The 19,976-nt window shown below is 39.2% G+C and overlaps 1 protein-coding gene across 1 annotated transcript; it reads left to right on the forward strand.

Moving 5' to 3' along the window:
- The first annotated feature begins 3,706 nt into the window (after window positions 1-3,706).
- Window positions 3,707-19,850, forward strand: LOC134312281 (G protein pathway suppressor 2-like). Its single transcript, XM_062994111.1, has 11 exons — window positions 3,707-3,867; window positions 4,035-4,152; window positions 5,611-5,720; window positions 7,200-7,312; window positions 7,505-7,584; window positions 7,733-7,812; window positions 8,417-8,588; window positions 11,588-11,662; window positions 11,852-11,928; window positions 15,137-15,232; window positions 19,251-19,850. The coding sequence occupies exons 2-11, from the start codon at window positions 4,059-4,061 to the stop codon at window positions 19,341-19,343; spliced, it is 990 nt and encodes a 329-aa protein (XP_062850181.1). The 5' UTR covers window positions 3,707-3,867; window positions 4,035-4,058; the 3' UTR covers window positions 19,344-19,850.
- The last annotated feature ends 126 nt before the right edge of the window (window positions 19,851-19,976 follow it).

A 19,976-nucleotide genomic window follows, 5' to 3' on the forward strand; every position in this document is an offset into this window, starting at 1 on the left:
TTGCTGCCAATGGAACTGGTTAACTAAAAAAGTAGACAGTAAAAAATTTATTATTTTTACCACTAGCCATCTGATTGACCCAAAACATGTTAAAATTGGTTTTTCAATTACAAAATCTGGCTAACATTGAGCTTTTGGAATAGTCTCAATATCCTGAACTCATCACCAAACTAAATGTAATGTGACACTGCTGGAATTTACTGCCAAAGCCTGCTAGTAAACTGTATATCAGTCTATCCACATAGTGACTGGACAGACATCAAGGTGCCATGCAGGCCACAAGTGTGTAATGCAGTGGTTCTTGAGATTTTCAAAAGCTTGGCTGCATCCGTGGCCAAAACTTTACAGATTGCTACAAAGCAAAAGAAAAGATTGTTGCACCAACATGTTTTGATGTTTACAGTTCAGAGGATAAGCAAGCCCTGGTTTAATGTAGAGCATAACATGATACAATTTTGGTAAAAACGTGCATATTAGCAACATAATGAACTGACTAGCAATGCACACAACTCAGCCAAACCTTACCCATGCTAACCCAATATTTAAATGATTAAAATAAACTTTTAAAACTGTCATTAAACATCATGTACAGAAGTGTTCAAAAAAATAGCAGTGATTTTAAAAAAGTGAATAAAGCACAAAATCATTATAATAACTTTTATTTCCATAAATGCAAATGCACTGAAAATACTACACTTTTAATTCTAAATCAAAACATTAACAACATTTAGCCAGTTTGTGTTAATCCTTTACAGAAAGTTAAGAAAAATGAATATTAGGCTGTTCAGAAAAATAGCAGTGCTAGCATTTTTCTTTAAAAACTCAAAAAATGTATCTATAAACTGAAAATGTTTGAGGTTTCACTTTACTTTAAATTACTGAACTAATATTTAGTGGCATAACAATTGTTTCCGAGATCTGTGTTGCATGGAGTCGACCAACTTCTGGCACCTCTGAACAGGTATTCCAGTCCAGCATGATTACACTACATTCCACAGTTCTTCTGCAATTTTGGGTTTTGCCTCAAAAAAACACGTTTCAGATATCAGCCCACAAGTTCTCTATGGGATTGATGTCAGGGGATTGGGCTGGTCACTCTATTACCTCAATCTTGTTTGTCTGTAACCAAGATGTTTTGGGTCATTGTCATGTTAAAACACCCATTTTAAGGACATTTCTTCTTCGACATAGGGCAACATGATCTCCTCAAGTATTCTGATATATTTAAACTGATCCATGATCCCTCGTATGTGATAAATAGGCGTAACACCATGGTATGAAAAAATCCTCATATCATAGTTTTGTACCACCATGCTTTACTGTCTTCACAGTGTACTGTGGCTCGAATTCAGTGCTCGAGGGTCCTCTGACATACTGTCTACGGCCACTAGACCCAAAAAGAACAATTTTGCTTTCACCAGTCCACAAAATTTTGAGCCATTTCTCTTTGGACCAGTCAATGTGTTCTTTGGGAAATTTGAACCCATTCAGGACTTGTCTTTTTCTTAACAATGGGACTTTGCAAGGAGTTCTTGCTGGTAAATTGGCTTCACTTAATCATCTTCTGTACTCACTGGGAACTTCAGATGTTCCTTGATCTTTCTGGAGGTGATCACTGGCTGAACCTTTGCCATTCTGGCTATTCTTTAATCTATTCGAACAGCAGTTTCACGCTTCCTTCTGCATCTTTCAGGTTTTGGTTGTCACTTTAAGGCATTTGAGATCATTTTAGCTGAGCAGCCTATCATTTGCTGCACTTCTCTGTATGTTTTTTCCCTCTAAAATAAACTTTTTAATCAAAGTACGCTGTTCATCAGAACAATGTCTGGAACAACCCATTTTACCCAGTATTTCAGAAGGAAATGCACTATGACCAACCTGTGCAACATTTGCCACCCTCCTACCTTAAATAAGGGCCAACATTGACACCCGTTCTTCTGCAGAATGAATGACTTCACCAATTGAACTGCTATTATTTTGAACAACCCCCTTTCAATCAATGCTTCGATTACTCAGAATGAACGGCATGCATGTCCTAATTGTTGGGTTTGTTTTGTTTTCAATACTCTACTACACTTTCAAGTAAATTTTTTTCTATGTAGAAATAGCATTTCTACTAAAAACTTTGATTTATCAAGTTAATGGTGTTGGACTGCTATTTTTTTGAACACCACTGTAACTTATATACAGAATGAAACAAGCTACTTGCTAGTATACTGTGTATATAAGTAACAATTTATATATAAATTATATTTCTTATTTAAACAGATTTTTTTTACATCATGCCACAGCACCTCAACTGGGTTTAGAGGGCTGACTGCTACCTTGATGTTTACTGTATTCTTCTACATTATCAGTCCACCATTAAGGTTCCCTAAGTGTTTGCAAGCTGTCAAGCTAAGGCATCAAAGCAGAACCAAACCATGAAATTGAGGTAACTTTAAACTCAACGTCAATTGGTTCTGGGAGTGGCGTTGAGTTTTAAAGGCGTTGAGTTTCAAGGTATTTTTTTCCCATAAGGAAAACATACTACAGTACATTGTACTATCACTGTAACATGTACATTGTACTAAAACAAGCAATGAATTTCATTAGTGGAGAGAACTTATGAGCAGTAATAATTTATTACTGTTTCTATGTCATGAATGATAAGCATTTTAGACTCTCTCAAAAAAGCTGATTCTTACAATTCCTCAGAACCCAGAGCTGTAATACAAGTTTAAAAGTGAAACCGAAGACAAATAAGATAAATGTGGAGCTTTCAGACTGGATTTGACAATTATTTCACACAAATGCAGATTCGTCTCATATTCACACTTTGATGACATCTTACTGCACCACTCAAGCGAAGAGCTGAACAAAGTGGCTGTTCATTGTTAATTTGATATTAAATAAATCATTTTTTAAAGATGAACACATTGAGTTTAAGGGAAATGTTGAGTTTAAGGGTACAAATTTCTTGACGAAGGGCATTGAGTTTCAAAGAATTTTAGTTTAGGGGACGTTGAGTTACAAGGTACCACTGTACTTTCTTCACCGTGCTTCAGAAATAGCCCCTTGGTCCGAGTGATGAAGTGAATGTGTTGGCATGCAAAAGACTGGCAGTCTGTCCAGGGTGTTTTCATAGCTCTCACCCATTGTTTTCAAATGAGGCCAGATCCACTTGACACAAATCAGTGTTAAGTGGTAAAGAAAAATTATAATTAAACCAATATCTGTCTGTATAGTTAAATTTAATAGTGACATTAATCTAATTTAGCAGCCATGAACAAGGAAGAGTCACACTTTATTATGATATAAGTTGGGTGCTTAACTAAAACGGCTGAGTAGACTGTTCTAGAAATTTCTGTGGGTATTTTGCTGTTACTGTTTGGTTTATTTATACCTAATTTAGCGTAAAATTGTGAGAGGTTAAAAACAAATGATAAGTAAATGGTAAATGTTTAAATGGAATTGTTATGTTTGATTTACTGACATTTGGAAATCGATTATAGATTCGTCGCTATAATTGATTCTGGACTATAATTGATTTTTCTGTCTTATTATTAAATTAGGGACACGTGTTGTCTTTCGGGACTCTGCTTTCTTTAACATTTTGACTTTATTTTCTGAGTACAGCAAAGATGCTCTTTTTAATGTTGAAGTTAATTTAGAGTTTCTATAAAAGTTCGTGTAGGTCTTTTATTGTGTCGGGATTTCACCGGAACTGAGTAACAGTAAAACATTGCCTTGAGGAGTCTGGACACAGCAATAAAACAAAAGCCGAAATTACACTTATAAAAGCGGAATTTATGATTTTATCAGTCTTGTGCTTCCAAGGAGAAGTTATAAATTATTTACAAGGTTTTTTATTTATAAAAAATAAAGGTAAGTTTTTGTTTCCAGCATGCTAAAGCAGTAATTCCTTCTGCATAGCTAACTAGCTAGCTGTGGTGTTTATCATTGTGTACATGAGTAAAATAAACTTAGAGGCGTGTATGGTGTCTGAATGTAATGATATGTGGTGATAAATAAACGATGTATTTGTTTTGTAGCTGGCACCCCCACTACCCATCAGTATGCCAGCTCTACTGGAGAGACCGAAGCTTTCTAACGCCATGGCGCGAGCTCTGCACAAACACATCATGAAGGAGAGAGAGCGAAAGAGACAGGGTAAATAATACAGCACAAATCAGTGGCATTACTGATCAGCCTTAAACATGCTCTCCTCTAATAATACTAAAAAGAATTGAGCACTTAATTGCCATTGATTTGTTATTTTGTAATTTATTTTGTTAATTTCTTATCAGATTTACCCCCCACTAAGTCACTGGTCACTTAATTAGGAGCCCTATATTGATTTTGGCCTCGTTTTGTTTTCTAAACAGCTTCACTTTTTGCTGCAGATAGGTCAGCTGCACATTAATGCTTAGATGCATTCTAATGCATTCCAGAAATATGCTATTGGATTTCTATCTGGTGACTGGGGAGACCATTTAGGTTCATGGAACTCATTGTCATGTTCATGAAAACAGTTTGAGATGACTTTTGCATTGTGACATTCTGTATTAGCTTTCTGGAAGTAGTAATTAAATATAGGTACATTGACGGCACATAGTAAGCAACATTAGTCAGATAATCTGTTGCATTTAAACAATTAGGCGGCCCAGTGTGAGCCAAGAAGAGAAATGCTACCTTAACAGCCTCCACTAGTTGGTCTGTTCTTCTCAGACCTTTCTTATGAACAAGGCATTTCCGGCCTGTGGCCTTCACCAGCTGACCGGACGCCATACAGCAGGATTAATATATTTAGAATTGTGGGAAAATTGTTAAATCCATTTGAGGACTGCAGTCATGTTTTGTGATGATGTATGGCACGTAATAGACATTTTTTGTACGTGTTGTTCGTATGTAATATTCCAATCATCACTGCTCAAATATGTAAACATGTGACTGATCTTTTGATGATGGTTTTAACACGCATAAAAAGGAACTTTTAACCGCCCTTTAATACGGTTCATTGAACGTGAGGTGTAGTATTATCAGTTCATAAGTTATGTTGAAATGTTTAAACATTATTAGCCTCTCTAGCTAGTGAACTTATACCAGTGCAAAACACGCTATAGTGACAGTGTCACTTAAATGCTGAAAATAGCCCTTCAGCTAAATATGTGAAACTTTACTATTTCAGTTGTCCTTCAAGCCACAAGAATAATTGGAATTAACTATTCACTCTTTAGACCACCAGAAAGACATCTATTAGGATTTACAGTAATAACTACAAATCTAATACTCTGTCAAACTGTGAGTATTAAAATTAGTATAATGTGTAATTTACATTTTTGGGGAATGGTTGTACTGTTTGGTCTGTTCTGGTCTTTAACTGGCAAAACTGATAAGATTCTGAAGACCTATTTAACATGCACTTAAATATTTGCTTGTACTTAAACCAAAACAAATACAAAAATCAAATTAAGGTCCTGATTATTCTGCTCGAGTTTAGGTTTTCAGTTTTTAGCTAGACAGTAATGTATTTATGATTGTAAGTCATTTAATGTCTGCATTCTTGTTAATGCTACACTTTGAAGAGTTTTTTTAAATACTACTGTTGTTCCCTTAATATACCCATAGAGGAAGAAGAAGTAGACAAGATGATGGAGCAGAAGATGAAAGAGGAGGAAGAAAGAAAAAGGACAAAAGAGTTAGAAGAAAGGATGTCTTTGGAGGAAACAAAAGAACAGGTCAAATGTTTTAACTGAAATAAGTACACTCTTTTAAACCTACAGGTACTATCAGCATAAAAAGATGAATTTACTACAAATGTTGGTGCAGAAGTCTAATGCGCTAGTTCACCACCACTGACATAACGCAAGACTGTGTTTCTGTGGGGGGGCGGAACTATAGTCGAGCAGGGATTCCTCATAGCTGCTGCAGTTACAGCCTCTTCTGGTCGGCTGAGGTGTCAGCACATGCAGTGGTTGATTGCAGATAGTGGTACATGGCTCTCTATACTTGATATTGACATTAGTGAGACTCTGCCCCTAGCAAGTAAAAAGAAGTGGTGGGGGCATCAGCAGTTGGATACGATTAGATTGGGAACAGTGGGGAAAAGACTAATGAATATAAACAAAAAGACTAAGCATGTAAATGTAAACAGAAAATGCTGTAATAATGATTTGCCTTAACTGGCCCTGTGTGAAACACAAATTACCCTCATAGATATTAAGTTTACCAGTTAAGGTTACCATCAGGTTCAATTTTACTAGGCACACCCAGGCATGATTACAGTCAGACCTGTAAAATCTAAACATAACTAAAATAGTACCTGTCTTGCAGTGTAAAGCTGGCTAGGTGTCAAATGAGATTCAAATACAGATGCGAAACAAAAGGGGTTGCAAAGCCATTGCTAAGGATCTGGGACTCCAGTGGACCGCACTGAGAGCTATTAACCACAGACCACTTCCCAGGAGTGGTCGGCCTAGCGACATTTTACCAAGAATGTATCACAAGATTACAAAGAAACCCAGACAAACATATAAAGGACTGCAGGTATGTTTTGTCTCAGGTTTAGGTAATAGAAAGACACAAAAATTGCATCCATTGTAAAGTGGCAAGGTGCAAATGACTGCTAGCCAAGAAGAACACAAAGTCATACATTAGCCAAAAACCATCTAGAAAACCCCCAAGAGTTTTATGATAATATTCTGTAGACTGATCAGTCAACGATGGAATTCAGGACCTGTTACATCTGGCATAACGCCAACAGTGTTTCACAAAGATATCGCAAATGTTTGATTGCAGTTGGTGCTGTCAAGGTTGGCACAATCAGTTGTTACATTTGGGGAGGCAGGGGCAATTACTTTTTCACACAGGTGATATACAGTTGCAATCAAAATTATTTAACGCCCATTGCATATTAGGGTTATTAGTAACATTTACAAACTTTTAGCTGTTTTCAATAGATCTATTTAACCCCCTGAATAGAATCCCTCATAGGAGAACACATTTTCAAATCAGGTGTTATCTCAAGCACACCTCATGCACAAATTAAGGTCTTTATTAGTACATTTAAAATCACATTTACAAGATGCATTTAGGACAAAGTTTTGTAGAGGAACTTTTTTTGTACCCTGACATGCAATTTACCAAAATATTATGTATTTATGAAAGGACAGATATAAAAAAGAAGCTGCCTTAGTGACATTCTAGAACTGTTTCAGGTTCAGAAAATGGGGCAGAAATTGCAGGGCTTGCAAGAGGAAAAGCATCAGCTCTTCCTGCAACTTAAGAAAGTGCTCCATGAAGAAGAAAAAAGGCGAAGAAAGGAGCAAAGGTAAATTAGCCTGGTGCCAATCTGTTGCCACCACAGTGTTGTACATTATGTTGTTTGGTGTTTAATTATTCAAGTGTTTAAATATATTTAAATCTCCTTGCTGTTAGTCTTGTACTTAATAATTCCTTAACCCCCACCCAAACTCCACATTCCTCGTTTTCCACTTTTTATTTTCATCTGCTTAATTAACAGTGAAATTACAACACTTACATCAGCCAGTTACCAGCCTAGTATATCCCTGCACACAGGACAGCACCTGCTTACGCTGCAAGGTAAGTCCTCTCTTTCTTCCAAATGAGAATATGCATATGGGTTTAAAGACCCTTAAACCAAAACAACATTTAATGCTTAATGTTTTCATTTGGCATTGGCATTTTAAGCACCTAGAATGTTAATTTTTAGGTTCTGTCCATCTTTCAGGGAGTCCAGTGAGTCACAGTAGGCCGGGAGCACTGTTGACAGATCGTGGTAAACAATTGTTTCAAACACCTGGTATTTCTGTAAGTCCTTTTTTCTTATGCACATTACATAAAATGTTATTTGTGTTTGGGGGGATGCTTGGGTAACGTAGTGGTGTAACGCTTTAGCACACCTCTGCAGACTATTCAGACTTGCAAGTTTGAATCTCAGCAGAGCCACTGACCTGGCTGGGTGTCCACAAACACATTTGGTCATGTTTGAGGGAGGGAAGGTTGGAAAGGGACTTTTTTTTAATTTTTTTTTTTTTATTATTTTTTTTTTTTATTTTTTATTTTTTTTACACCCCTGCTGCTGTAATATTCAGTCTCCATGACTGGTCCGGGCACCTGTGCGAGGGGGAGGCGGGGCATCATCATAGCATTGCTCTTCATACTCAATACAACTCTACATGGGAACTGATCTGGTGACAAGAAGTGGACGCAGATTGGATACATGTCGGAGAAGGACGTGTGGTGATCTAGCCTGCCTTGATCAGATCAGAGGTTGTGCAAGCAGCAGCAGATTCACAATCAGGTGATAGGGAAGATAAGGGAGAAAAAATTGGATTTTGGAAATTTTATGGATTTGTTTACATTGTGCTTTCAGTTTTCAGGTCTCTTATGAAAAACTCTTTGTTTTAATTAGGCCAGACACTTTCCAGGCCAGCCTGCTTTTACTCCAGTCTCTTCTGAGCATGCTCAGTTCTCAGCCGGTTCTGCAGTTCATGATGTATATTCAGTGACACAGGCTCAACACCCTTCCACTTATGGCCCAGCGACTTCTGTCCCTCTAAACTTTTCGGGAACCCAGATCAGAGGTATTTATTTGAAGTTTTTTTTTTTTTTATGTGATATACTGAGAACTATATGCTGGTAACAGCCTGCATAGTCATTTTTGTACACAATGGTGATGTCAAGCACTACGTCTGTTATTCCCACAAACATTTAAGTAGGTCAAGTCAACGGAGTTTCTGAAATTTTGTAATGTGATAATATTTGTGAACAGTGCTAATGTTTACAGTTTGGCAACTGTTTTTCAAAGTATTCTTAAGCCCATGTGGCCAAATAAATCAAAGTAGAATGCCGCCTGTTAATGAATTGGCATCTGAGTCTAGTTTTAGTATTGCTATTCATCCTTGCCCAATACTCACAGAGATTTCTTAGTTGGTCTAGTGTTGGTTTAAATACAGGTCAGGTGAATTTATACAGACACACTAATAATTATCCAGTCATTATGAATGAATCACTCTGTTTATTTTGGTCCAATTTGGATATATATCTAATTCCCCTATTCACTCTTGTGAACCATGCTTACTGAGGTAGGCTGAAAGCTGGCACACACCTTCTAACATGTCTAAAGCAGACAACTTCTTTTTTACACCGGCCAGTAGCGGATTTCCTCAGAATACTATTCCACCGCAGCTTGTACTGGCACCTCAGCCAGTAGGATTCACTAATGTGATGGCTGGGTGTTTTTTTTTTTTTTTTTTTTTTTTTTTTTTTTCCTCCCCCAATCCAGCTTTCCCTCCCCCTCACACAACAGGCAGGTGTCACCACCAAGACCTGAACTGTAGATCAAGCAAATGATTGGGGAAAATAGTTTTAGAGTTTTATGACTTTGTGCTTGTATACATCACAAGTTAAAATCTCAGCAGAGCCACCAACCTAGCTGAGCGTTTACACAAACACAGTTGGCCATGTTTGAGGGAGAAAAGGTCACAAGGGCTGTCCTCTCACTGCTGCTATATGTGTCATCCGGGACTGGTCCAGGTGCTTGTGCGTGTGGTGGTGTCTCTCTCTGGACATGATACAGCTGTGTAGAAAACCAAAACTGGCAGGTGATAAGCATGTGGAACGCTAGCTGTCCTTGATCAGACTGGGGGTTGTGCAAGTGACTGGATTGAAAAAATCAGGGATTGGAAAATACTAATTTGGGGAAATAAACTGGGGGAAATCCAGAAAAACATATATTGTTATTAGACCACAAGACAAAACCACTTTGTCAATAGTAATTCTGGTCAGTCACATCTCTGTAGTTTGTAGTAAACAAATGCATGTTAATGCAAGTAGTGTTTAAAAGCTTGGTAAAAGCAATGAAGTTCACTTGGGTAAGTTCATTGGTTCAACTAAACACCCAGATTTCTTGCTAAAATCATTGTGTTTAATGTAAGTGATTAAGTATGTACAGTGGGGCCACAAAGTATTTAGTCAGCCACTGATTGTGCAAGTTCTCCTACTTAGAAAGATGAGAGAGGTCTGTAATTTTCATCATAGGTACACTTCAACTATGAGAGACAAAATGAGGAAAAAAAATCCAGGAAATCACATTGTAGGATTTTTTTAAGAATTTATTTGTAAATTATGGTGGAAAATAAGTATTTGGTCAATAACAAAAGTTCAACTCGATACTTTGTAACATAACCTTTGTTGGCAATGACAGGTCAAATGTTTCCTGTAAGTCTTCACCAGGTTTGCACACACTGTAGCTGGTATTTTGGCCCATTCCTCCATGCAGATCTCCTCTAGAGCAGTGATGTTTTGGGGCTGTCGCTGGGCAACACGGACTTTCAACTCCCTCCACAAATTTTCTATGGGGTTGAGGTCTGGAGACTGGCTAGGCCACTCCAGGACCTTCAAATGCTTTTTACGGAGCCACTCCTTCGTTGCCCGAGCGGTGAGTTTGGGATCGTTGTCATGCTGGAAGACCCAGCCACGTTCCATCTTCAATGCTCTCACTGATGGAAGCAGGTTTTGGCTTAAAATCTCACGATACATGGCCCCGTTCATTCTTCCCTTAACACGGATCAGTCGTCCTGTCCCCTTTGCAGAAAAACAGCCCCAAAGCATGATGTTTCCACCCCCATGCTTCACAGTAGGTATGGTGTTCTTGGGTTCTTCTTCTTCCTCCAAACATGACGAGTTGAGTTTTTACCAAAAAGTTCCATTTTGGTTTCATCTGACCACATGATATTCTCCCAATCCTCTTCTGGATCATCCATATGCTCTCTGGCAAACATCAGACGGGCCTGGACATGTACTGGCCTAAGCAGGGGGACACGCCTGGCACTGCAGGATTTGAGTCCCTCTCGGCGTAGTGTGTATACTGATGGTAGCTTTTGTTACTTTGGTCCCAGCTCTCTGCAGGTCATTCATCAGGTCCCTCCGTGTAGTTCTGGGATTTTTGCTCACCGTTCTCATGATCATTTTGACCCCACGGGATGAGATCTTGACCCCAAGGGAGATTATCAATGGTCTTGTATGTCTTCCATTTTCTTACAATTGCTCCCACAGTTGATTTATTCACACCAACCTGCTTGCCTATTGTAGATTCACTCTTCCCAGCCTGGTGCAGGTCTACAATTTTCTTCCTGGTGTCCTTCGACAGCTCTTTGGTCTTGGCCATGGTTGAGTTTGGAGTCTGACTGTTTGAGGCTTTGGACAGGTGTCTTTTATACAGATAACGAGGTCAAACAGGTGCCATTAATACAGGTAACGAGTGGAGGACAGAAGAGCTTCTTAAAGAAGAAGTTACAGGTCTGTGAGAGCCAGAAATGTTGCTTGTTTGTTATTGACCAAATACTTATTTTCCACCATAATTTACAAATAAATTCTTTAAAAATCCTACAATGTGATTTCCTGGATTTTTTTTCTCATTTTGTCTCTCATAGTTGAAGTGTACCTATGATGAAAATTACAGACCTCTCTCATCTTTCTAAGTAGGAGAACTTGCACAATCAGTGGCTGACTAAATACTTTGTGACCCCACTGTACAGTGTATAAGAATTGCCCATATCACAAAGTATACTATGTTCTTCAGCTTTTCAGACAATGTCGTACCTGCCGCATCAGCCACAGAGTTTTGCTGTCCCTAGCCACTTTGCTTCCCAGCCAGGTGTGTACACTCCTTATCAATATAATTTCATTTATTACCGGTCACAATTTTAATACATATTTAACCATCAGTTAATTTATTTTCAATGTATCAATTTATTTTTTGGTCTCTTAGTTGTTATATGTGAGTAGAATCTGCTTCTTTGTGTTGTGGTGTTTTTTTACACTTATTTATGTTAAAACTTTTCAGGTTTTATCCCAACTACTAGCATCTCACTTCAGAAACAGCTGGAACATGCCAATCAGCAGTCTGGATTCACTGACTCGGTAAATGCTTTACTGATAGTGTTTGTTTATTGCCAGTTCCTAAAAGGTGCATACATTCTGTAATTAACTGATCATGGTCACACAGCACATTTTTTACCTGGAGAAATTACTGAAGATGCAGTCAACAAAATAAAAAATCTAAAATGAAACACAAAATATAATCACACTGTGAACAGCTCAGGTAGCTCCAATTATTGCTTTGCATAATTTAAATAATGGTTAAGAGGGGCGCTCAGGTGGCGGAGCGGTAAAACACACTAGCACACATGCTGACATTTCAAACTTGTCGGTTCAAAACTCAGCTCAACCCGGCTGGGCTGGGTGCCTACAGGGACAACAATTGGCTGTTGTTCATACAGGGTGGGAGCCAGACAGGGAAATCCTCATAAATGAGGCAGTTACGACCTCTACTGGCTGATTAATGGTGCCTGCACGAGGAATAATGATAATCAGGGTGTGGCTGTCCATACACAAAGCTAATCCGCATATGAACTCGCCTCGTGTAGGTGAAAAGATGCAGTTGTGTACTGCACACATGTCGGAGGGGGTGTGTGTCAGTCTCGTTCTCAATCAGGGTGGGGATCAGCATCAGTAGAGAGGAAGCATAATGCATTGGGGTAATTGGATATGATAAAAGTCAGGGGAAAAAAGGGAGGAAATGCATAAACAAAAAAATAGTAATAATGATAATGGCTAAGAGTTACAGTGTATCACAAAAGTGAGTACACCCCTCACATTTCTGCAGATATTTAAGTATATCTTTTCATGGGACAACACTGACAAAATGACACTTTGACACAATGAAAAGTAGTCTGTGTGCAGCTTATATAACAGTGTAAATTTATTCTTCCCTCAAAATTACTCAATATACAGCCATTAATGTCTAAACCACCGGCAACAAAAGTGAGTACACCCCTAAGAGACTACACCCCTAAATGTCCAAATTGAGCACTGCTTGTCATTTTCCCTCCAAAATGTCATGTGATTTGTTAGTGTTACTAGGTCTCAGGTGTGCATAGGGAGCAGGTGTGTTCAATTTAGTAGTACAGCTCTCACACTCTCTCATACTGGTCACTGAAAGTTCCAACATGGCACCTCATTGCAAAGAACTCTCTGAGGATCTTAAAAGACGAATTGTTGCGCTACATGAAGATGGCCAAGGCTACAAGAAGATTGCCAACACCCTGAAACTGAGCTGCAGCACAGTGGCCAAGATCATCCAGCGTTTTAAAAGAGCAGGATCCACTCAGAACAGACCTCGCGTTGGTTGTCCAAAGAAGCTGAGTGCACATGCTCAGCGTCACATCCAACTGCTGTCTTTGAAAGATAGGCGCAGGAGTGCTGTCAGCATTGCTGCAGAGATTGAAAAGGTGGGGGGTCAGCCTGTCAGTGCTCAGACCATACGCCGCACACTACATCAAATTGGTCTGCATGGCTGTCACCCCAGAAGGAAGCCTCTTCTGAAGTCTCTACACAAGAAAGCCCGCAAACAGTTTGCTGAAGACATGTCAACAAAGGACATGGATTACTGGAACCATGTCCTATGGTCTGATGAGACCAAGATTAATTTGTTTGGTTCAGATGGTCTCAAGCATGTGTGGCAGCAATCAGGTGAGGAGTACAAAGATAAGTGTGTCATGCCTACAGTCAAGCATGGTGGTGGGAATGCCATGGTCTGGGGCTGCATGAGTGCAGCAGGTGTTGGGGAGTTACATTTCATTGAGGGACACATGAACTCCAATATGTACTGTGAAATACTGAAGCAGAGCATGATCCCCTCCCTCCGGAAACTGGGTCGCAGGGCAGTGTTCCAGCATGATAATGACCCCAAACACACCTCTAAGACGACCACTGCTTTATTGAAGAGGCTGAGGGTAAAGGTGATGGACTGGCCAAGCATGTCTCCAGACCTAAACCCAATAGAACATCTTTGGGGCATCCTCAAGCGGAAGGTGGAGGAGCGCAAAGTCTCGAATATCCGCCAGCTCCGTGATGTCGTCATGGAGGAGTGGAAAAGCATTCCAGTGGCAACCTGTGAAGCTCTGGTAAACTCCATGCCCAGGAGAGTTAAGGCAGTTCTGGGAAATAATGGTGGCCACACAAAATATTGACACTTCAGGAACTTTCAATAAGGGGTGTACTCACTTTTGTTGCCAGTGGTTTAGACATTAATGGCTGTATATTGAGTTATTTTGAGGGAAGAATAAATTTACACTGTTATATAAGCTGCACACAGACTACTTTTCATTGTGTCAAAGTGTCATTTTGTCAGTGTTGTCCCAAGAAAAGATATACTTAAATATCTGCAGAAATGTGAGGGGTGTACTCACTTTTGTGATACACTGTATGAAGCAGTTTTACATGACCAGGGGGCGGCATGGTGGCTAAGTGGGTAGCACTGTCGCCTCACAGCAAAAAGTCCTGGGTTCAATCCCTAGGTGGTGCGATCTGGGTCCTTTCTGTGTGGAGTTTGCATGTTCTCCCCGTGTCCGCGTGGGTTTCTTCCGGGTGCTCCGGTTTCCTCCCACAGTCCAAAGACATGCAAGTGAGGTGAATTGGAGATACAAAATTGTCCATGACTGTGTTTGATATAACCTTGTGAACTGATGAACCTGTGTATTGAGTAACTACCGTTCCTGTCATGAATGTAACCAAGTGTAAAAAACATGACGTTAAAAATCCTAACAAAACAAACAAAAACATGACCAGGTATACTGTTTGGTGGGGGAAAAATACCTGATAATATCTGATTAAGTAAGCAGAACGTTGCCGGTTCAAACCCCACCACTGCCAGGTTGCCACTGTTGGGCCCTTGAGCAAGACCCTTAACCCTGAATTGCTTAGACGGTATACTGTAAGTCGCTTTGGATAAAAAGCATCTGCTAAATGCTGAAAATGTAAATGTAAAAACAATAGTTGTCTGTGTTTTTGATGTTGGTGTTTTGTGTAATTGTTTTGCATCACTATAAACACACATGGACACATTCATTTTGGGTAACTGACTGAATGCTATGGAAGTGATATTACATTAAATGCAACCAAAAGGCAATTTTTGGCACAATTCTTGAATCTAACATGGTGTTTGTATTTCCTTTTTACATTTTTCTATAAACAATTAACTTTCCACAATTAAGCAAATGCAGTGGGAATTTCATAATCTGAGAAGTACAGTGATTACAGCTTACTGTTGTGATGTGTCTGTTATAAGGGTGCTCTGAGGCCTATGCATGCACAGGCTCTACATGTTGGTGCTGCAGGACTACTGTCTTCGCCTTCACTGGCTGTCCAGATTCCAACAGCAAAGGTGAGCTCACTGAGGTTTTAACTACAAAAAAATAATTAAACCTTTTTGTAGCAACATTTATTGCAAAATGAAACTATCACATCATCTTATCTTGTCATAACTGTAAATGTCAGTTGATAGCAAGGTTGACATTCGAACTTGGATCTCAGCGGCACATCAGACCACTGTGCCCCTCGAGTGCCTCAAAAAAGGTTTTTAATTGTTTAGAACTTTTCAAATTTAAGACTCTAATTGTATATAATTATATATGGCAGATTGCTGTACTTACCACAGCTGCAGGTCTGACCTTGATCCGACTTAACTAGCATGACGCTTACGCTTTACATTCTTAATATCAGCTCCCTTCTTCTGCTCAGTTCTCCTTTGGTCAGTTGTCTAAAGCAGCACAGCACTTTCAGGATGTGCCCTCAATTGTGATCGACATGCTGTAGTTTAGCATGATATTGCCCAAATAATTACCACAGGTATAAACAAATGTCATCTTTGCTGCTGCTCTATGTTCAATTGCATAGAAATATACACTAGTCTAAAACACAAGACTTCATTCTTGTATTTACTTTTTTGCTCCCACCTCAGACACAACTGACCAGTTAGTGGAATTAATGTTTTCTTATGGTTTGTTGATGCTTGTTGGTGAGGTCTAAGTTAACAAACTCATCAACTGAGTAAGACCAGCAAATAAACCATTGCTGTGGAACAAAAATGCTACAGATACAGTGGATATAAAAATTCTACGCACTTCTGTTAATATATCAGGTTTTTGTGATGTGTATATAATATGTGCAATTTAATTGGAAAAACTAAAATCGAGGGCAAAATAAAAAACTAATAATGTGGTTGCAGTAGTTGCCCTCGATTTTAGTTTTTCCAATTAAATTGCACATATTATATATGATATCCTTTTATAATTGGGGATGTGGCTGTTTTCAGAATGAATCAATCACATATAAACTAGTAGTCAGTGACACTTGCCATTAATTAAAATGACCCCATATAAAGTTCAGCTCTTACTACAAAGCAAACTGTGGACAAAATATGGCATAATGGATAAAATTTGCACAACAGTGACTTTACCTAGAACTGGTTTCCTCTCTAACTGGTTTCGTCTCTAAAAAAGACTGCTAAGAGCTGCTAACATTAAAAGAGCTGCAGAAATTTCTGACAAGTACTGCTTGTGCACTACATGTGACAAGCTCTCATATTCTGCATATGCCTAGGCTGTGGGTAGGGTGGCAAGAAAAACATACAAGCCTGGCTACGTTTTGCTACAACCTGTATCAAGTCTGCCAAAAACAAGTGGGGAAATGTGTTATGCTTTGATGAGACCAAGTTCATAATTCCAAAAGGTATGTTTGGCGTGAAAACACTGCACATCATCAAAAGATCACCATACCCACAATGAAGTATGGTGGTGGCAGAATTATGTTTTGGGGCTGTTTTTCTTTGGCCGGTACTGGGGCTTTAAGGTAAAGGTGGAGGGACAGCGACCCAAGGCAAACCTCACTGCCAATTAAAGAATGACATCACCAGAAGCTGATCAAAGTTTTGGAATGGCCTTGCAATCTGACATATTTGGAGTGCTTTTGCAGGGAAGAGTGGGCAGAGATTGCCAAGTCAAGATGTGCCATGCTGATAGACTCCTATCCAAAAAGATTAAATGCTGCCATTAAATCAAAAGTTGCTTCAGAAAAGTATTAGTTCAACCACATTATTTAAAGTCAGCTGCTCAAATCTGCTGCATTCATCACGTATCCTACATGTTACTACCATCAGCCCAACATTTAATATATCCCAGATCATGGCATTGTTAGGAACAATTGTTAGGAAACAGATGGGTGTGGGGTGGTCCTAATGTTTTTTTTTTTCACACTATTAGGTCACTCTGTGGCCACAATTGCTAATTATTAAGTTTAGATGATCTATCCATGTGCTTTGCTGACAGTATACAATTGATTACAATTAAAATTCTAATCCTTAATAAATGCTAACAAAATCTAACAATGTGGAATGGCCATTTACTTTACATCATTATTGGACCTCTGTGCATAAAGTGAGGTTTATTAAGGCATGGTTTGACCAGTTGGAGTCACTTCAGTCCATGACCTCAATCTTTTAGGAGGAATTGGAACTAAATAATGTTTGACAAAACAGGCACAAATCCAGACGCACTCCACAATCTTGTGAAAAGCCTTTCCAAAAAGATGAAGTCTATTATAACTGCAAAGTAGGGAATTAACCCCATATTAATTGCCATGGTTGAAGTGGGATGTCATGATAATGGTCAGCTGTACATATACCTTAGGCTATAAAGTGTATGTATGTACAGTGTATCACAAAAGTGAGTACACCCCTCACATTTCTGCAGATATTTAAGTATATCTTTTCATGGGACAACACTGACAAAATGACACTTTGACACAATGAAAAGTAGTCTGTGTGCAGCTTATATAACAGTGTAAATTTATTCTTCCCTCAAAATAACTCAATATACAGCCATTAATGTCTAATCCACCGGCAACAAAAGTGAGTACACCCCTAAGAGACTACACCCCTAAATGTCCAAATTGAGCACTGCTAGTCATTTTCCCTCCAAAATGTCATGTGATTTGTTAGTGTTACTAGGTCTCAAGTGTGCATAGGGAGCAGGTGTGTTCAATTTAGTAGTACAGCTCTCACACTCTCTCATACTGGTCACTGAAAGTTCCAACATGGCACCTCATGGCAAAGAACTCTCTGAGGATCTTAAAAGACGAATTGTTGCGCTACATGAAGATGGCCAAGGCTACAAGAAGATTGCCAACACCCTGAAACTGAGCTGCAGCACAGTGGCCAAGATCATCCAGCGTTTTAAAAGAGCAGGGTCCACTCAGAACAGACCTCGCGTTGGTCGTCCAAAGAAGCTGAGTGCACGTGCTCAGCGTCACATCCAACTGCTGTCTTTGAAAGATAGGCGCAGGAGTGCTGTCAGCATTGCTGCAAAGATTGAAAAGGTGGGGGGTCAGCCTGTCAGTGCTCAGACCATACGCCGCACACTAAATCAAATTGGTCTGCATGGCTGTCACCCCAGAAGGAAGCCTCTTCTGAAGTCTCTACACAAGAAAGCCTGCAAACAGTTTGCTGAAGACATGTCAACAAAGGACATGGATTACTGGAACCATGTCCTATGGTCTGATGAGACCAAGATTAATTTGTTTGGTTCAGATGGTCTCAAGCATGTGTGGCGGCAATCAGGTGAGGAGTACAAAGATAAGTGTGTCATGCCTACAGTCAAGCATGGTGGTGGGAATGCCATGGTCTGGGGCTGCATGAGTGCAGCAGGTGTTGGGGAGTTACATTTCATTGAGGGACACATGAACTCCAATATGTACTGTGAAATACTGAAGCAGAGCATGATCCCCTCCCTCCGGAAACTGGGTCGCAGGGCAGTGTTCCTGCATGATAATGACCCCAAACACACCTCTAAGACGACCACTGCTTTATTGAAGAGGCTGAGGTTAAAGGTGATGGACTGGCCAAGCGTGTCTCCAGACCTAAACCCAATAGAACATCTTTGGGGCATCCTCAAGCGGAAGGTGGAGGAGCGCAAAGTCTCGAATATCCGCCAGCTCCGTGATGTCGTCATGGAGGAGTGGAAAAGCATTCCAGTGGCAACCTGTGAAGCTCTGGTAAACTCCATGCCCAGGAGAGTTAAGGCAGTTTTGGGAAATAATGGTGGCCACACAAAATATTGACACTTTAGGAACTTTCACTAAGAGGTGTACTCACTTTTGTTGCCGGTGGTTTAGACATTAATGGCTGTATATTGAGTTATTTTGAGGGAAGAATAAATTTACACTGTTATATAAGCTGCACACAGACTACTTTTCATTGTGTCAAAGTGTCATTTTGTCAGTGTTGTCCCATGAAAAGATATACTTAAATATCTGCAGAAATGTGAGGGGTGTACTCACTTTTGTGATACACTGTATGTTTAAAAGCATTTTATTTGAAGGAACAAATATTTGTGTCTCTCTACCAGGCCCCGTTTCAGAGCTCTCCTCAGCCAGCACCCCACCATGCTTTCCTTTCCCACTCACAAGCTGGACAGAGATTCTATCACCATAGCAAGTAGGCAAAATTGCCAGAACCAGACCTTTTAAAATGCTCTAAGATTACAATGGATTACCACAATAGGTTATACTGAAACAAATAACTGTTATAAAATGTACATTAGAAGTATATGTACTCATTAACAATGTACATGTTCATGTAGATAAACGTTGCATTAAAATGTTCTCTTAGAAAGACAGAAATAACACATCTGTTGTTTTTACTGTAGTCTTCATTTAATATCATACATGGTCAAGACTGACTAGTAGATATAAAACACTAAGAAACCAAGTATTTTTTTTGTTGAAATGAAATAAAAATGAATGAGTGTAAACAGTGATTTTTGTTATGTAAATATTTTGCCCTACAAATGATACTGACAACTGCCACAGAATAGATGGGCTTGCTAAATGGAACCTTTTACATATCTTTATTGCAGTTGTAGGGAAGTTCATGGTTCATATACAAGTTGTTTTACACCAAAAATATTTGACAACCATTTCAGTAACTGAGTGTTATTTTCAACTACTGAATTTACAGTCAGATCCATCATTGGCACCCTTAAGGGAAAATTAGTATGAAATGACAGTGCATTTAAAAATCTGTACTTGTAGAAAATGCTACATTACATATAAAAAAACTATTTTTATTGTCA

Source organism: Trichomycterus rosablanca, chromosome 4 (assembly GCF_030014385.1).
Source record: "Trichomycterus rosablanca isolate fTriRos1 chromosome 4, fTriRos1.hap1, whole genome shotgun sequence".
Taxonomy (NCBI): domain Eukaryota; kingdom Metazoa; phylum Chordata; class Actinopteri; order Siluriformes; family Trichomycteridae; genus Trichomycterus; species Trichomycterus rosablanca.